Here is a 17,399-nt window from a genome sequence, read left to right on the forward strand (position 1 = left end):
CATCAGCGTTCCATTTCTTCTATGGATCTTTTTAATTTACACTGGTGGAAGAATGGAAATATACCTTGGAATTTTAAATGCTTATGTCCATGTAGTCATGTATGGATACTACTTCCTCAGTTCATTTAAGAATTTACAAAAATACACAAATGTCATCAAGCCTTTCATCACAGCAATGCAAATCATTCAATTAATCATATGCTTTGTTCATTCTGTTGTTGCTTTGCTTCCTGGATGCCATGCATCTTGGCTTTTCATTTTCCAAGCAATCAATTTAGGATTTTTAATCTTTATGTTCATGAATTTTTATATTAAAAGTTATTTAAAAGGCAAAAGTTCATCGGATAGCTCTTCTCATTCAAAATCTACATAGTTTGAGTGAAAATCCATTTTATCCTGATTTATTCGAAATCTAGCCCAAATCAAACATGCTGGTATTAGTCCAGCTTCTTTTATTAGTAAGCTTCAGCCTAGTTATAAACTAGGCATTTGTGGAACTTGCCATGAAATGTCAAGTTTATAACTAGACCGACCATAAGCTCTACCAAATTAAATTAATATTTTCCGTTCATGCATGATAGGGATTTATACAATAACTATGCTAAATACACAAAAAATCTTTTTAAAATCTTGCTAAATTTATTTAATTAAATGGTAAATCTTAATATTAAGAATTATAGGTGAAGTATTTAAAAATAAAAATAAAATATTGTTTTTAAAAATTAAAATAAATGAATTTAAATTTGAACCAACGATGGTCGAGTTATAGGGTGTAGACCTCCTACGTTAACGATCTTTGTAAGTTAAAGTGACAACAGATATTGTTTGAATGCTTAAATGCATGTAACTAGATCAGAGTTGGCAGGACTTCAATTAAAACGCATTTTCCTTCCGGATTCCACGAATTGTGTCCATAAGTCAGGACTCCGGTGGAGGAACATTTTTGATTCTCAACTCCCAAAGTCCTGTCAACTCTGAACTAGAATAAATAACTTTAAAAAATTGAATAAACTAGTCAACAGGTAGTATTGAATAATAAGTTTCGTGGGACACCTGTCAAAATCTCATGACACTCCGTTTAAATACAACTAAATTAATCATGGTATAGTATTTAATTGATCTGGGAAACTTTTTATTCGACCTTCACAAACATTGAAAATAGATGAATTGAAGAATCTCATAAATTACTCAATTGTATCGATTTAGGTATTAAATCAAAAGAATTTCATAAGAATTCCACAAACATTTCACAATAATTCGAAAAATCTCAAAAAGTTTCTCACATAATCATCCCTAAATAGGGGTGTCGATTATTTGGGTTTTTAGGATTTGTACAAATCCCAAATACCCAAATCCCAGGACCCCAAGTACTTGTACAAATCCCAAATCCCAAATAAGAACAAAATATCAGTATAAATAGGCGCATTTTCTGGGATTTTAGGCCAACGCATCCAAAAACAAGTCAAATTTTAACCATATATTGTTAAATACTATTGTAAATCTTGTTTAAAATACTTAAAACTGCAATTTTTTACTTGAATTTTCTCAAATTGATTATAAAACTCTCGAAAACGGAAACCTTTATCTTAATTTTTTTTAATTGCAAAAAATGGCAATTTTGGCCAACATTTTCTTAAAAATTTGAAAAATCCTGGAAAGTTATGGCTTTTCACCTCAAATTTCATTTATAAAAGTGAAAATTTATGGAAAATTGTTTAATAAATAAGTTTAAAATAAGTTTTTGACTGGATTTTCCTACATTAAATTGAAAAAGTCTCGTAAATGGAATTTTCACTATGATTTACTTTAAATTAACCAAAACAAATTTTCATATATAATAAAATTTCACTTGGATGCATTTTCAACTACGGGCCGGCAAAAAAATGCCGATCTGTAGTTTTTTTGGCCAACCCTAGATTTTTCTTACCAAATATTTATGAAAATATTAATGAATAATAAAATTTTGAAGAACTAAAAAAATAATAATATGAAAAAATATAATAATAATATGAGAGAGAAGATTTGTACAAGTACTTGGGTCCAAAACCCAAGTATTTGGGGTACCCCAAATCCTTGCAAAATACCCCAAATCCCAAATACTTGGGATTTGTAATCGACACCCCTATCCCTAAAGCAACGAAAATCAGCAACTCATTCATCAACAAAACTAAAATAGAATCAAAATATTCAAATAATTCCCGCACTTACTCACACATGCAACACATGCAGGGTTATGAAAGATCACACACAATAAACAAAACAAAAAAAGAGAGAGAACTTTGTTAACAGGTAGTTGAGACTTAGTCACATGCCCCATCAACCACGCAGGGTTGTGTTTGAGTTGTTTCGTGATTCATTTATAAATTAAAAGAAATAAAAGTAAAGTTTTTTTTGGGTATTTTCGACAGACTTTTAACTTTAAACAATCCAAAAAGTGCTCTTTTGATATTCGTGCCTTAACACAATTACATTACATATCGAGTATATTGAGAAAGATTCGTGAATTTTATGAATAACAAAGGTAATGCATCGGAATTTTATTTCCAACTTTTTTTTAGTACGGTTTTTTTTTCTTACCTCAACAAATATATTTGAAAAATTCTTATCTTCACTCCACCTATTTTTTCTGCTTTATTTTATAGTTTTATCGCCGATTATCATATCATTTTGTCTAAATAAATGTGTAACATTTCCATTCACAAGTGATTCATAATTGTGCACCGCTATCGGATATAGGAAATAAGTTCAAAAATACAGCAAAGTAGATAAAAAAAAAGTAAATTATTTGAGACAATACGGATGAGTAGAATAACATCCAGTAGTAACAAGATGCCTGTTGTAAACAGTAATAATAATGACTCGTCGACGCTTGTGAATGACGTTAAAGTGAAAATAGCATATAATGGTGAGGTGCTCATCTTTTATATTGACGAGAACATCACGTATGAGGAGTTATGTAAAGAAATTCGTGGCATATGCCGTTTTGCACCAGATCAAGTGTTCACAATGAAATGGATTGATGAGGAGAATGATCCATGTACAATAAGTTGTCAAATGGAATTAAATGAAGCTATTCGCTTATATGAAGTTAATCGTGATTCAGAATTATTTATTCATGTCTTTCCAAATGCACCGGCTGCACCTGGACTCTCGTGTATCGGTGAAGATAAAAGTATTTATCGTCGCGGTGCTAGACGTTGGCGTAAGCTGTATCGTATCAATGGACACATTTTTCAGGCAAAACGATTCAATCGAAAAGCATTTTGTGCATTCTGTCATGATCGTATTTGGGGTCTTGGACGACAAGGCTTTAAATGTATTCAGTGTAAATTATTGGTTCATAAAAAATGTCATAAGCTCCTTCAGAAGCCATGCAATGAACAAGTTGAGCCAATTGATCGCATTGAACGAAATGGTGAGAGTGAACAAAAAATGGCACAAGCCGAAGTGCCAAACACAATTGTTGAATATCCACATGGTGAATGTGATCAAGTGGCTGTTGAGTCGATGGCACAATCGCATACAGATGAGCCACTTGAGCCGGGTACACAGCGACAATATTCACTCATTGATTTCGAATTGATACGTGTTATTGGTCGTGGTAGTTATGCTAAAGTTCTTATGGTTGAATTGAAGCGAACTAAACGCATTTATGCAATGAAAGTTATCAAGAAGGCATTGGTGACTGATGATGAGGACATTGATTGGGTTCAAACAGAAAAACATGTCTTTGAGACAGCCTCAAATCATCCATTCCTTGTAGGCCTTCATTCGTGCTTCCAAACACCATCACGTCTATTTTTCGTCATCGAATTTGTACGAGGTGGTGATTTAATGTTCCATATGCAGCGTCAACGTCGTTTGCCGGAGGAGCATGCTCGATTTTATGCTGCCGAAATAAGTTTAGCACTCAACTTCCTACACGAAAAAGGTATCATTTATCGTGACTTGAAGCTTGACAACGTCTTATTGGATCATGAAGGACACATCAAGTTAACAGATTATGGTATGTGTAAGGAGGGAATTAAGCCAGGCGATACAACAGCGACATTCTGTGGTACACCAAATTATATTGCACCAGAAATTCTACGCGGTGAAGATTATGGATTTAGTGTTGATTGGTGGGCATTAGGTGTGCTACTTTATGAGATGCTTGCCGGTAGATCACCATTTGATATTGCCGGTGCTTCCGAAAATCCAGATCAAAATACCGAAGATTATCTCTTCCAAGTTATTCTCGAAAAGACAATTCGTATACCACGTTCATTGAGCGTAAAGGCAGCATCTGTTCTTAAAGGATTCCTCAATAAAAATCCAGCTGATCGATTGGGATGTAATCGTGAAGGCTCATTTATGGACATTGCAAATCATCCATTCTTTAAACAAATTGATTGGGACATGCTGGAGCAAAAGCAAGTGACACCACCATTTAAGCCAAGATTAGATTCAGATAGAGATATAAGGTGAGTAAATGACTTATTATCGAACATTTATGTCGATAAAATTAATGAAATTTCATTATCGCTGATTGGATTTTGTTCCTTATTCTTCTTCATCCTTATTTTTTATTATTATTGTCTTTATAGAGAGGATTTAGCAAACTTCCCACCTGAATTTACTGACGAGCCAGTTCATTTAACACCTGACGACGAGCGTATAATCGAGAAAATCGATCAATCTGAATTTGAAGGCTTCGAATATGTTAATCCTTTATTGATGTCACTCGAAGATTGTGTTTAAGTTGCTCATAATGCGATTAGTTATATTGGATTGTCTTTTATTTGAGATCGCAATCATCACCATTTTTATTTTATATACAACCACAACCATCATCAAGTATATGTGTAGACTGGGGAAGACATAACATGAACAACATTTTATCACATCACGTATTGTATGGCCAGTTTCATTATTGCTTTATATACTTATGTATACCCTACTCTCATTGTAAGTATTGAAACAAAAATTCCCATTGATCCTTTTGTAATTTTTCTTCTTCTCCTTTATTTTATTTTTTTGTTGCTTAAAAACCCGTCAGAAATTGTTTTGTAACTTTTTTTTTAAACAAAAAAACCACCGAAATTCCATTCTTTTTACTCTCCTTTTTCTTGACAAAACATAGAATATTTTAACGAGATGTGGAAAATTTCTTGTGCTGGGTGAATCTGCAGATGGGGAGCTAGCATTACATTCAGGGAGAGTTTTTGGGGTGTCGAGTTAAACCTTGAAATCTGCACTAATTCTCTTGAGAATTTATCAGACAAATTTCTGGACAATCCCAGGATATAAATCTCAAGAACAAATACTGAAATCCAAAAAGCACCACCCTATTTCCACGTGGAAGTCATCTATGATCAAACGTCCAAAATAAGAATTCTACCAACAAAAGTCAAATCAATTTCAATCGAATTTCCAAACATTTCTATATCATGACTCATGGCAGTATGAATATAACTTAGTCAAAAAGCTTAACTGATTTAAATTATCTACAAAAGTACTGATAAAGATACTGAAATTTATGTGACAAATTATTCTAACAAACGCGAAAAATATATTACAATATATGCTATCTTATCCAAGCGGATTGTTTCATATTAAAGCCAAATATTGTTAGTGAAGTTCACTTGACCCAGAAAATAACTTTTTTTTGGGTCAGATAAAAATATTGAGTCTGAATTTGAAGTTAGAAACAATGGTTTTTTATAGAGAAAATAAATGATTTTGGATGTTGATAGTATTGATAGTTAAGATAAGGGCTTTAACCTTGGGATCTTGAATTATTTGAGTTCCTGATGTCTTGAGTTGGACAAATTCTTGCACTTGAGATTGTGACAGTCTCTGGATAATGAGTTCAATCATGTCTCAAGAACTAGCATGGAAATATAAAAGTCCCTTCCTAGTTCCACGTAGAAGTTGTCTAAATTCTTAGAAATCCTGCAAAATCACAGAACTTCAATATTTAAACCTTGAGATTGTAATCCTTAGGCAAGACTAGTTAGTCTTGGCATCTAATTAGTAGGGGTTTTGGGGTCGAAAACGAGGGAGGCTCCCCCTTTCCTTATCAATCATCAAAAATGATTTGGAAGTGATTAATGCCAAAAAGACGCCTCAAATCATCCCAAAAAATTCCCATTCACAACAATCAAAAACAAATTTTCCGCCGACCATCCCCATCCACAGATTTACCCAATTAACAAATTTTCCACCGAATACGAGCAGCTCATAGAACAGAACAAGAGAAAAAAAAGACCCTTTGGGACCAAAAAGCAAAAATTCCATTCATTCTTCATTTCTGTTCTCCATTTTTCCCAATTTTTTATTATATTGACCTTTAAGATAACAAAATTTAAAGACGGCAACAAGCAGAACTTGTTATTCATTTTTTCCTTCCTCTTATTTCATTAATTATTTTATAAGTTAAGAATATTATACACAGAAATTGGCTTAAAGGCAAAGAAAGTAAAGAAAAAACATTCCAATTTTAGGGCAGTGATTAAGTAGCATTTTTTCTAAGGAAATATATAAATGAATGAAGACATTCGCGTAGGCAGCTACAGTAAAAAAAGAAGAATTATATGAAAAATCGTGTGTGTAATTGTGTGTGCTGTATAAAAAAATAAAACAAAAAAAATAATATATAAACAGTTAATGTCGAAACGATAAAAAAGAGAACAGATAAACATTTCGTGCTATGTACTCTGCTTCTATTTTTTTGTTTTTTAGTGGGTGAGAAATAAAAACAAAGAAAAAAAGCTTTTCCATTTATGTACTCAAAACGGTTGATAAGAAATAATCATTATTTTTATTTATTTTTCATAGCTTACGAAATGAAAAGTTTCCGAATATAATAGAAACATAATGTGTGAGACTTGGTTGAAGATTGCATGAATATTGAGTTGTGATATAGAAGAATGATGGATGTATAGTTCCCTTCTAACCATATGTTCCATATGCGTTGCATCAGCGTTGAGCAACCTATGTGTCGCGGTACACAAGTGAACAACTCGTGAGCTGCCAAAATAGCTCGGAAATGTCTAACTCTGCGTTATATTAACGTCTAATGTAATACATTTGGAACATTATGGTTACATGGGTTGCGTATTTGGTCAAACCCAACAGTTACCTAACTGATCCCGAGCAGTATAATGGAATATCGTTACGTTATAGCGCTATCGGCAACATCATGGCTACTATAAGCTTAAAATCAATCAAACTTCCCATAAAACACCTTATATGACTTCAGTCAAGACTTATTTCCATTTAAATAATCACACTTTCCATAACATAATCACCCATACATTCAATAAGCACATATTGCTCGTTAACAGCGAAACAAAACAGAATAAGAATTGAGGAAAAAAAATGTTCAATTGATATTGAATGATTCGCAATATAAAGCATACATTCAACACACATTTACATAATTCACAGTCATCGTCATTAAGGTTTTAATATATCTGTATACATATATATTCAATCCATACACGTATTTCATGTCAATATATAATTTTCTCTATATTCACTTCCTCATTATTCCATCGATAATTTAGAAATTATTATTATTCTCATCAAATAATCGGGCTTGTGCTCATTCTAGCGCGCACCTTTTCAAACTCATCAAAGCTGAACGAGAAAGCCGAGAAAAAAAGTTGAAAAGGAATAAGTGGGGTTGTTCATAAGTTACGTCAATCTTGACATTTTAAGATTTTTGAGCAGATTTGTCGTGATTTTCTTTAATTAAAGAGACATACAGCACCAAGTAGGCTGGTTGCTCGGAGTACTCTTGGATAATGCATTACTCGGTACCTTTGGTGTATATCCTATGAATATAGCCTAGGGTTTGGTCCAAGAGCAGCTTAGTGGGACCCTAGCAAGCACCCCCTAAAATGTCTAAACATCATTTATGAACGACCCCCATATAAGAAAATTATTTTCGTTTGTTCAGGAAACAAAAAAGAAGCAAGAAATGGAGGAAGGAAAGGATGAATGAATTAGTTTGATTGAATATAAGCATGCATGAGTAAATGAAGAAGCAAAATAAAGAGAATAAATTTATCTGTCAATGGTAACAGAACCGGGGGGAGGTTCTAAACATGTCTTAGAAAAAATTTTGTGCTTCTAATGATGGGAGACATGCTGATTAATTAAAGAATTGTATAGATATCAAGTCAATGTCAAAGGCGCGGCCCCAAAATGAAGACACTGACATTGGATGGTGTCTTGGGCGGAATGGGAATGAAGGAAATCCATTTTTGTCGATATAAAAAAAACGAGGCATTCATTATTTGAAATTACTTTTCATTTTCAATCGGCTTAACATTTTTCACGACGACATTTCCATTTTTCTTATTTTTTTCTTTTCTTGCCTTTTTTTTTATTTCTTAAAGCTTCACTTTAGGCTTTGCTGAATGAAAAATATAACAGGAAGCACGGAGAATTGAGATAAAGAAGAAATAAAAAAAGACAGTTGGATATTTCTTATTGTTTGAGTTGATTTTGGTGGGCGCATTTGTGTTTGGATGTAGGCTAGGGAAGCTTTGTACTGGATATAGGATCAGTTAATGATTGTAGAGAATCTTGTTGTGTCTTTGCAAGGGAAGTGCATACCAGCTTTTGGAATAGATAGGGTTTCAGGTTTGAAAAGGTAGATTAAGTAGGAATCGAACCTACACTATCAAGTGAGATGATGGTCAATCTCATGGCTAGGGTTACCTGACATTTGGATTTGTGAATGTAATTTAATAGCAAAGCTGGGTGCCCAGATGCTGGTTATATAGATATAGTAGATCTAGAAACAGAGTCTGGAAGCAAGTGACCAATAGTCAAAGCTATGAGTCACTTACTCCTGATACCTCTGGCTCAATAATTCACGACACCTGACTTTGACACTGAACAACAGAAGAGTACCAAATCACCTCCTAAAATGAGCATGTTCTTCCAAATTCCACATAATTCATTCATCCACACAACCTTAAACAGCATTTAAATTTAAACAAAAGCTTAAATAATTGCACCAACATCTATTCCAAACACATCAAGTCACAAACTCATCCCTCCCAATTGCCACCCACAAAAAAAGTTCAGTCAAACTGTTAAGCATATATGCAATCTTTTCCATTCCACATCCACCCAAAAACAAGAAAGCTTTTAGTTCTGTATATATTTACAGATTAACAAGCGGCAATTCCTTCCTTTGCTTCTTCTCATTCTTCTACAATTCGACTCTTTTTTTTCACAAATTTCCTTTCATTCTTTTTGTGATGTGTGTGCATGTGATAAGAATATTGAGGATGGGATTGAAGGAAATAAAAATAAAAGAAATGGTGAGAATATAAAAGACAATTTATTGATATCGATTTGTCACGAAAATGTGTACATGAATGAATTGGTTTCGGTTATGTCTTTTATTATGTGTGCATGTACATCTGACATTAAGGACGACAATTCGTTATCGTAATGAAAACTAAATGAATTTCAAGGAATTTCAAGCTTTAAAAATGGAAAAAAGTTAAAGAAATTTGAGCAGCAATAAGACTTGAATTTTATGGTAATTTGGATATAAAATTTTACGATTTGCAGATTTAAAAATCAATAAGATCGCACACAGAATTATACAGACGATTTTTTATTGTTTCACATATATTAAGGAAATAAATGGAATTATTTAAATTTTTAAAGATTCTTTCTGAAGCTGAAGTCTTTAAAATTTATGAATGTACATATGTTTTGATATAGGAATTGCAATTTTGCTATTAAATTGTGGCTGGCTGCTCTACATATTCATACTTAAATGATGAAAATTTGACTTAAAAATCAAGCAATTTAAATTGTATTAAATTAATGAGCTCAAAGTTTTACATTAAAATTTGATAAAAAGACTTTCAAAAGACATGGTAATTAGTGACTTAAATACAGTATAGCATGAATATTGTTTAAAAATTAAATATAATCATGTACTTATTCATAAACATTGAGAAATAATCTACAAAGCTACTTAAAAGACATTTTTTTGTATAATTTAGATCTAATAAAAAATTGTGAAAAGAAATTTTTTAATTAAATTTATGAATTTATGTGATTAATCAGTTTTGTTAGTAGAGTTCGATAAACAGTTAATCACATTATAAGGTTTTTAAATCTTCTTAAATTTTGAATTGTTTCGAAAACATTTGAATTTGAAGAATTTTTTTCAAAAATTTGAATTTTTACAAATTTTTAAAAAGGTAAAATATAAAGAAATATTTGTTTAAATTTTTTTGAATTCATTTTTAAAAGCTAAAACATTTTCAATTCTTTTTTAAATTTTAATTTTCCAAAAAAAGTTTAAAAATTGATTTGTCAAATAATTTTTAAAAGTTAAATTTTTTCAAAAAAAATCTTAAACGTTGAATTTTTTAACAATCTTAAAATTTAATTTCTTTAGAAAATTTCTTTTCACAAATTAAAAAGTGATATGAGAAAAAGAACAAATTAATATGAAAATTAAAATTAACAGTTTACAAGCAATCTTTATAACAAAAATAGAAGTTTAAAATTTTTGATAGTGAAATTTAAATCTTAAAATTTAAAAAAAACTGCTGAAATTTGAAACCTAAAGTAATTAAATAGTTTGTTTTAAAAACTTAAAGGCATTATTAAATGATAAATAACTTTGATAGAAATTTTGAGATTTTCAATATTTAACCATACCCATACCCAATACCCCTCCCCCTATCAGGTTAAAAAATGGTGAATTGTTGTCTCAAAAAAGGATTTTTGTAAGAGAAATTATAAAAAAAACTTAAAATTAAGAAATTACTTAAAATACTAATTTAAATACCTTAAAACAATAAATGCAAATCAAGTATTTTTGAAAACAATAACTAAAAAAATTCTAAAGGAAAAAAACATATTTTTAAAAAAAATATCATAATTTTAAGTATGAAAGTTGAATTTTGTCAGCAAAAAAAAAAAAAAGTTCTGTGAAATTTAATTTAAATTTAATTTTTTTGGCAAACTTTTTTTAGATGAATTTATAAATGAGAAAGTTTTAGATTTATGGCAGCAACATTGAGTAGCAGACACTTGAAGAGCATCAGAAACTGATACCATAAATCTGATACTCAAAGATTAAACTGTCTGAAAATCTGATTAAGCTGTCTGACGTTATTGATTATTTCAATAAAAATTCAGCTCTAAAACTAAGATAAAAATCAAAAATTTTTCAATCAAAACATTTCACAGAAATATCAAAAAGACATAAAAAATTTTTTATTTGATTAAAATTGACGTCCATAACAAAAATAAAAAGTGTTTTCAGTTCTCTTCCCTCCTGTCAAAGTATTCATACTCTTAAAAATTTATATATTGAATGATAATAGAATTATTATTAATAATTATTATTATGTTCTATTACAATTATGTTTATTATCATTATTATTACAATCATCAATATTTTTTTATTCAATTGTAAAAGTGGAAAATATAAAAAAAAAAAATAAGAAAAGAAATTTCTTGAGAAGTAAAAACATTCATTTTCGCATAAAGAATAAAAATTATGTTAAAAAGATTAAAAAAGTTTTGTGTTTTTATTTTGGGGATTGACTGTAAGTGACGTCTCAAGACCATAATTACAGGAATGTTGCCGGAAAACAGCTCCACTCATCGATCAGTACAATATGCTCATGAAGGCACCAGTAGGTTGCCGTATTCCAATTTTGTCATGTCACATGAAAGCCATGCAATTGTATGAATTGTAGGTCGTGTGTAACTTTGGGCAAAGCTTATCAACAAGGTATGTCGTGGCGCAACCAAGTTTGGACAACACTGTCTTATTTAGTAATACGAGAAGTTGTCCTGACGGAACCATTAGGCCTGATTTTGACCCATTGTTAAGCGAAAAGTGCAATTTGCTGTATTAGACAATTTTCTAGGTAAAAAATTCAAATTCCCTCCCAAAAATGGAAGTTGGCTCGGATTTTATGGTGAAAGGTTGACTTGAGTCTACACGACTTCTTATGAGAGCTTCCTCTCATCCTAGAACTTTCCTACCTAAACCCAAAAACCCTTGGATTGGTCATCTCCAGATTTCAATCTGGCTATAATCCAGTTGCAGAACTCTTCTATTCACTCTTACCCTTTAAAACTAGACGTCACTCACGAACAACTCCCCATATTTTCCCTTTCCATTCATTCATTCCTTCTATCTTATCTCACACGTTGAACTTTTCACGTTCTTTTTTTTCTTCTTTTTTTTTAAACAAAACAAAGGAAAAAATGAAAAAAAGGAAAATCTTTTTCTTTGTGTGAAAAATTTCCGTCGTAAAGCAGTCAACATTTAATTCACAGAGGAAGATCTGTCGAAAGTTTTCTTTTGGAAACAAGCAAGATCATTCGACTTCGAGGTAATAAATATTAATAAACAAATCAAGTGAAGAAGTAACTTTTGGTTGTGATAAGAAAAAAATTAATGGAATTTTTAAAGGTAAGAGAGGAGAGATGTCCTTGTGTCTTAAATTCTTTGGATTCTTGTTGAATATTTTTTGGGGATATTAAGAAGGAATGTGAAAAAATTGGGGAGTTGGAATGACAAAAATCTTGATTAAAGTTAAGGAAATAAATTGTAATTTACATTAATGGTTCTTTTTTGAGGCACATGAAGGAGGAAAATACAGGTATTTGGAATTTATATGAACTGGTGAGGATTTTAAGCGTTTGTCTAAAAGAATGGGAAAGCTGAATTTACTTTTGATATGGATTTTAATTCAACTACAAATTTGCTCAGTTTTAGATTAAAATTGCTCAGTTTTAGTTCAAATTTGCTCAATTTTAGTTTAAATTTGCTCAGTTTTGATACAAGATTGCTCAATTTCTAATCAAATTTGCTCAGTTTTGTTCTGTTTAAGTTCAAATTTGCTCAATTTTAGTTCAAATTTGCTCAGTTTTGCTAAAATTCAAGTAAATTTTGATCAATTTGTCTTAACTTTAGTCAATGTTGCCATTAGGCTGCTCTTTTAGTCTAGTTTGAGTCTAATTCGTTCAAATTTAATTCAAATCTCCTCCAAAAAAGTCCACAGAACACAAAAAATCCTAAATCTACCACACATAATGTCAAGGACGTTCTATTTCAAGTCTCAACTGTAATCCCCAAGTCAATTTCATTCACAACAACCTACAAAACTTTTTTTTGTTTGTTTCCTCGTCTATTTTAAAAGCAATTTTTCAATGACATCATTTGCTTCATTTCTAATGATTTTTTAAAACTCAACGCTCGAGATAACATCCCGCTAAGAAGAAGAAGAAGAAGTAAGCAGTAAAACCTTTTTTAAAATCCTTACACATACATCGAATAAATGTGAAAAATGCCTGCGGAATCATTATAAGAAAATAAATCTACGTGACATGTGAAAGAATTTTTTTTATTTTTTTCTTCCTTTTTTTTCATAATTTGTGCTCGAATTTGTAATGGCAACATAAATTACAAATGACTCCTTCAGGACTATGAACATCGTGCCTTTCTCGTGTATTCACAATGAAAAAACATTTTTCATATTTTTTTTTGCTATTTTTATTGTATTTTTGAAAAAACAAACAACAAACTTTTGCCTGATTGTGAGGCGCGCACATAAAAAAAGTTTGCGTGAATTTTTTTTTGTCATCATTTAACCCAGTCGACATGGAATTGAGTTTTTAGACTTAAATTATGGACATAAAATGTTAAATGGAAATGAATCAATGGCAATAACTCATTCTAGAGCATCTAGGAATTTCTTTATTTTGGAATGTCCGTTCTATTTTTTTTCCCCTCATTCCTATAATGCTTTCACAGCCAGTTCCGTAATCGATAGCTTTTATGTGTGGTCATCCATATAATTATATGCGGTTATTTATAGATCGATTATTTATGGTGAATGAAAGGGTCATCGTGCTTTTGGAATTGGATTTCTTCTTCCTTTTTTTTGTGTGTATGTGTGTGGCCTTTGAGAATGATGAAATTAGATTTTTGTAACTGATTGTGAGTAGCTTTTGATGTTGAAGGTTGAACGGAAGTGCGAGGGTTGAATTTTTAATTTAAAAGGATATAAATTTTTTGTCGTTGGATTTACCTTTGATGGAATTGGAATTTTATGTGGATTCACAAAATGAACACTTTTAATTCGAGCAGCATAGAGTCAAATATTGGCAAATTCTTGTGAATTAATATCTGACTGAACTGCTATATTGACACAACATAGCCGCAATGTGACTGACACGTCGTCAAATAATGCCAAAATGTCATAAAAACTTGTTTTTCCCGAATTGTGATGACTATTTTTTCTGTTAGTGAAAACGATTGATTCTCAGCTGTGCTGACAAGTTCAGATCATATCAATGCATTGAACATAGTCGTACGAAGGAGAATTTTTCGAATTTTGTAGTCACACAAACTGTATTGAATGTTTGGAATAGAAAAACAAGTACTCGAGCTAGACTAGGAATTTTCTAAGATCAAACACTAAGAGCTCCTGAATGTCATCATCAGGAGTGTATTCAGAAGAGGTTTTTGTGGTGAAATACCTCCTCTTCCTTCAATCTGTTAGGATTTCTCGAAAACACGAAATAAAACCTTATTTGCTAGTACTGAGACAGCTGTATGACAATCAAAACTAGATTTGCAACTCAATTGGCATATTTATGACTTAAGGTTTCATAAAGAGCAAGGCTTACGGTCCTATTTTTCAAATCCCTGAGCTAAGAGTCAACTTGAACTTCATATCGAGTTGGGTCGGCTTGAATCGATGGCTGCATGCAAATACCAAGTCGACTACAAGCTCTACATACTTTTTTCCCTTAAGTGCAATCCCAACCCCCTTTAAATCTCAGTATAAATCCAAAACCCTTTCTTTAGCACCTTAAAAAATCCAAAAAAGCAAATCCCTTATTCATCGAAAATTCATAATCTAACCTCCATCAAGAAGTCACAACCTCAACAAAAATATTGAATCCTACATCCATCCAAAAACTCACTGTCAATTGATGTCATGGTCAAGTATCTAACCACTGAACCGTCAATGTACACAACATTTCCGACTTACATCTCAAAAATAAATTCCCACATCTTCTCTTTAAATCCAAGACTGTCGAGTGCCGTACATTTTGCTGCTTCGAACATTTTTTTTTTTATCTTCACCCTCAATTTATTTTTCAGATGAAAAAAGTAAATACAAATTTAATCAAATCAAAATAAACAAAAAAAAAATAAAACCTCGTGAAACCTTTCAAAATGTCATTAAATCCCAAGTTTTATTTACTTTATGAGAATGAACATTCTTTTTTCTCCTTATTATATCGTCTGCATGACTTTGTATTAATATATTTACGCAAGAAAATTATATAAATAAACAAAATGCGTTGAATGTGGACGGACGGGGAGAGCAAAAAAAAGAAAGTCCAGAATTTATGCATTCGGATATTAATTTTCGTCCTTTTTAATCTTCTGCTAAATTTCCTTCGAGGAACTGACATCAGAGGCGTATTCAGGGGTTCAGAAGGAAGAATGACGGTTTAGAGCCCAAAATCCCTTTTTTGGATCCGAAAACAACCCTTTCCCCCCTTAAATTTCACAGCATACCACTGCTGCCGACCCACAAGCACATCACCCTCTGCCACATGTCTTCAACAACCTTCCAGTTCCGTCCCTGACTTGACATTTTATAATAAGAAAAAAATTTCATTAACACAACAGTCTCCGACTTTATTTCATTAAAACAGATAAGAAGAAGTCGATAAATTTATTCCCCATAAGACCGACTGTACCTTCCCTTTCATCTCGCTTTTCGGTTCCATATTTTTTCTGTTCTCCAATGATATAAATATCACGTGTTGAGATGGAATGAGGGAGAGAGAGAGAGGACTAAGTTGGGAGGGGGCATTAATGAACGAGTATTGTGTTACTGACTGTAAATGCAATTAACCTATTTCTCTTATCGTTCTCTGGATTGTAACTACTAGCATGGATATTTCAAAACAAAAATAAAACTTTTTCATATGCTACAGCCAAGCTACAGCTTTATTTGCTGTTCTTTATATTTAAGTGCAAATTTGAGGGATTTTAAGGGGAATGCAATCAGTATAGCATTGAGAGAATTGGAGATTGAGTTGGTTTTAGTCTTCAAATATGTGCAGACTCTTTATTAAATTTAGCCAAACAGCACGATGCAGCTATTTTAAGTTTTCGTCGTATAAATATGCCAAAATCAAGTTTTGCTAGGGTTTTCAATCTCGGGATTTAAATGAGAGTTTCTCAAATCCTTTGACCATTTCCAAGCTCTACTTGATCAAAGTAAGCAACACATGGATAACACCAGGACTGAATGAATCCGATCCCAGTCAATACTCCGTCTATCTAAGTCCTTTCCATTTTCAGTCAGTAAAGTTTGTATCAAAGTTTGTGAAAATAACTTCTTTTTGGAACAATTGCCAAAAAAGTTAATCATTTCCTTGGAAATTCCATCCAATCAACACCACTTATCGTCCCCCAATCAGCACAACAACAACAATTCATACTAGTTCATTTTGTTACAAGATAACGAAGACAACGCTTGTTTAAAAAGTACTTTAAAAAGCTTAAGAGCTGGGAAGAGCTTTTATCATTGTGTAAATTTTATGTTATCCTGTTAGGATATTTCATTTAAAAATAAAGAGTTTAAAAAAAATAACACAAGAGAAGTTTTAAAATAAATTCCTAAAAAATGTTTGATTAAAGCTAGTTGTTGTATGTGGAAATTGGATCTGAAATGGTATTTCGCACATTTATCTCTATCCATCTGTGCAGCAGCATGTGAAAGCCAACAGAACATCTGTAATTTATTTCATACTTTAGAGTTTTTTTTTTTGTGTGCTGATCCTTGTGAAGTGAGCGAAAATCTAGCTAGAGTGGTTGGTAAACAAGAATTTTGTTCAGTTTGATTTGATTTGTGCAAGATTTGTGTTGCGGATAGAGTATCAATTTTTGTGGAGTGGAATAGAAGATGGGAATTGTTTCTGGTAAAGAAATTGGACAAGTTATGAGTTCGAATCTCATTTTGATAGGAATTGATTCAATAATTCAATGTGTGCAAAGCAACATTGTTTTGACGGTGTTTTTCAATGTTGTACAATGTTTTTCAATGTTTTTACAGTGCACATGAACAAATTTGAATTTGTTAAAACCGTTAAATGATTTGAATTCTAATTCAAAAAGAAGAAATGACTAAGATCCTACTGCATCTTGTTTTTAAAGCGAGAATGTAACTTTAGCCTTACTCGATCATGTTTTTAGGTCAGAAAAGTGACACTTGAACATTACTGGATCTTATTTTTAGGTTTTAAAGGAACATGACCTTACTGAATTCTGTTTTGTAGGTTTGGGAACTGATCTAAGCAATACATAAGTGCAGATG

General features: G+C 31.7%; 2 protein-coding genes across 26 annotated transcripts in view; one reads left to right on the forward strand and one right to left on the reverse strand.

Annotated features, from left to right (window-relative positions):
• Positions 1-17,399, reverse strand: part of LOC139100601 (uncharacterized) — a 140,975-nt gene that overhangs the window by 52,851 nt on the left and 70,725 nt on the right. The window lies entirely within an intron of this gene.
• Positions 2,350-9,997, forward strand: LOC139100518 (atypical protein kinase C-like). Its single transcript, XM_070653129.1, has 3 exons — positions 2,350-2,521; positions 2,643-4,463; positions 4,587-9,997. The coding sequence occupies exons 2-3, from the start codon at positions 2,800-2,802 to the stop codon at positions 4,738-4,740; spliced, it is 1,818 nt and encodes a 605-aa protein (XP_070509230.1). The 5' UTR covers positions 2,350-2,521; positions 2,643-2,799; the 3' UTR covers positions 4,741-9,997.

The sequence above is a fragment of the Chironomus tepperi genome, unplaced genomic scaffold (assembly GCF_022539635.2).
Source record: "Chironomus tepperi strain 1889 unplaced genomic scaffold, CSIRO-AGI_Ctep_v1 contig_67, whole genome shotgun sequence".
NCBI classification, from domain to species: Eukaryota; Metazoa; Arthropoda; class Insecta; order Diptera; family Chironomidae; genus Chironomus; species Chironomus tepperi.

Bases quoted from the DNA above. Each gene is read 5' to 3' on its own strand.
- LOC139100518 (XM_070653129.1), top strand. From the start codon at position 2,800: ATGAGTAGAATAACATCCAGTAGTAACAAGATGCCTGTTGTAAACAGT. The intron at 4,464-4,586 runs GTGAGTAAATGA...TTGTCTTTATAG, and splicing joins GATTCAGATAGAGATATAAG to AGAGGATTTAGCAAACTTCC.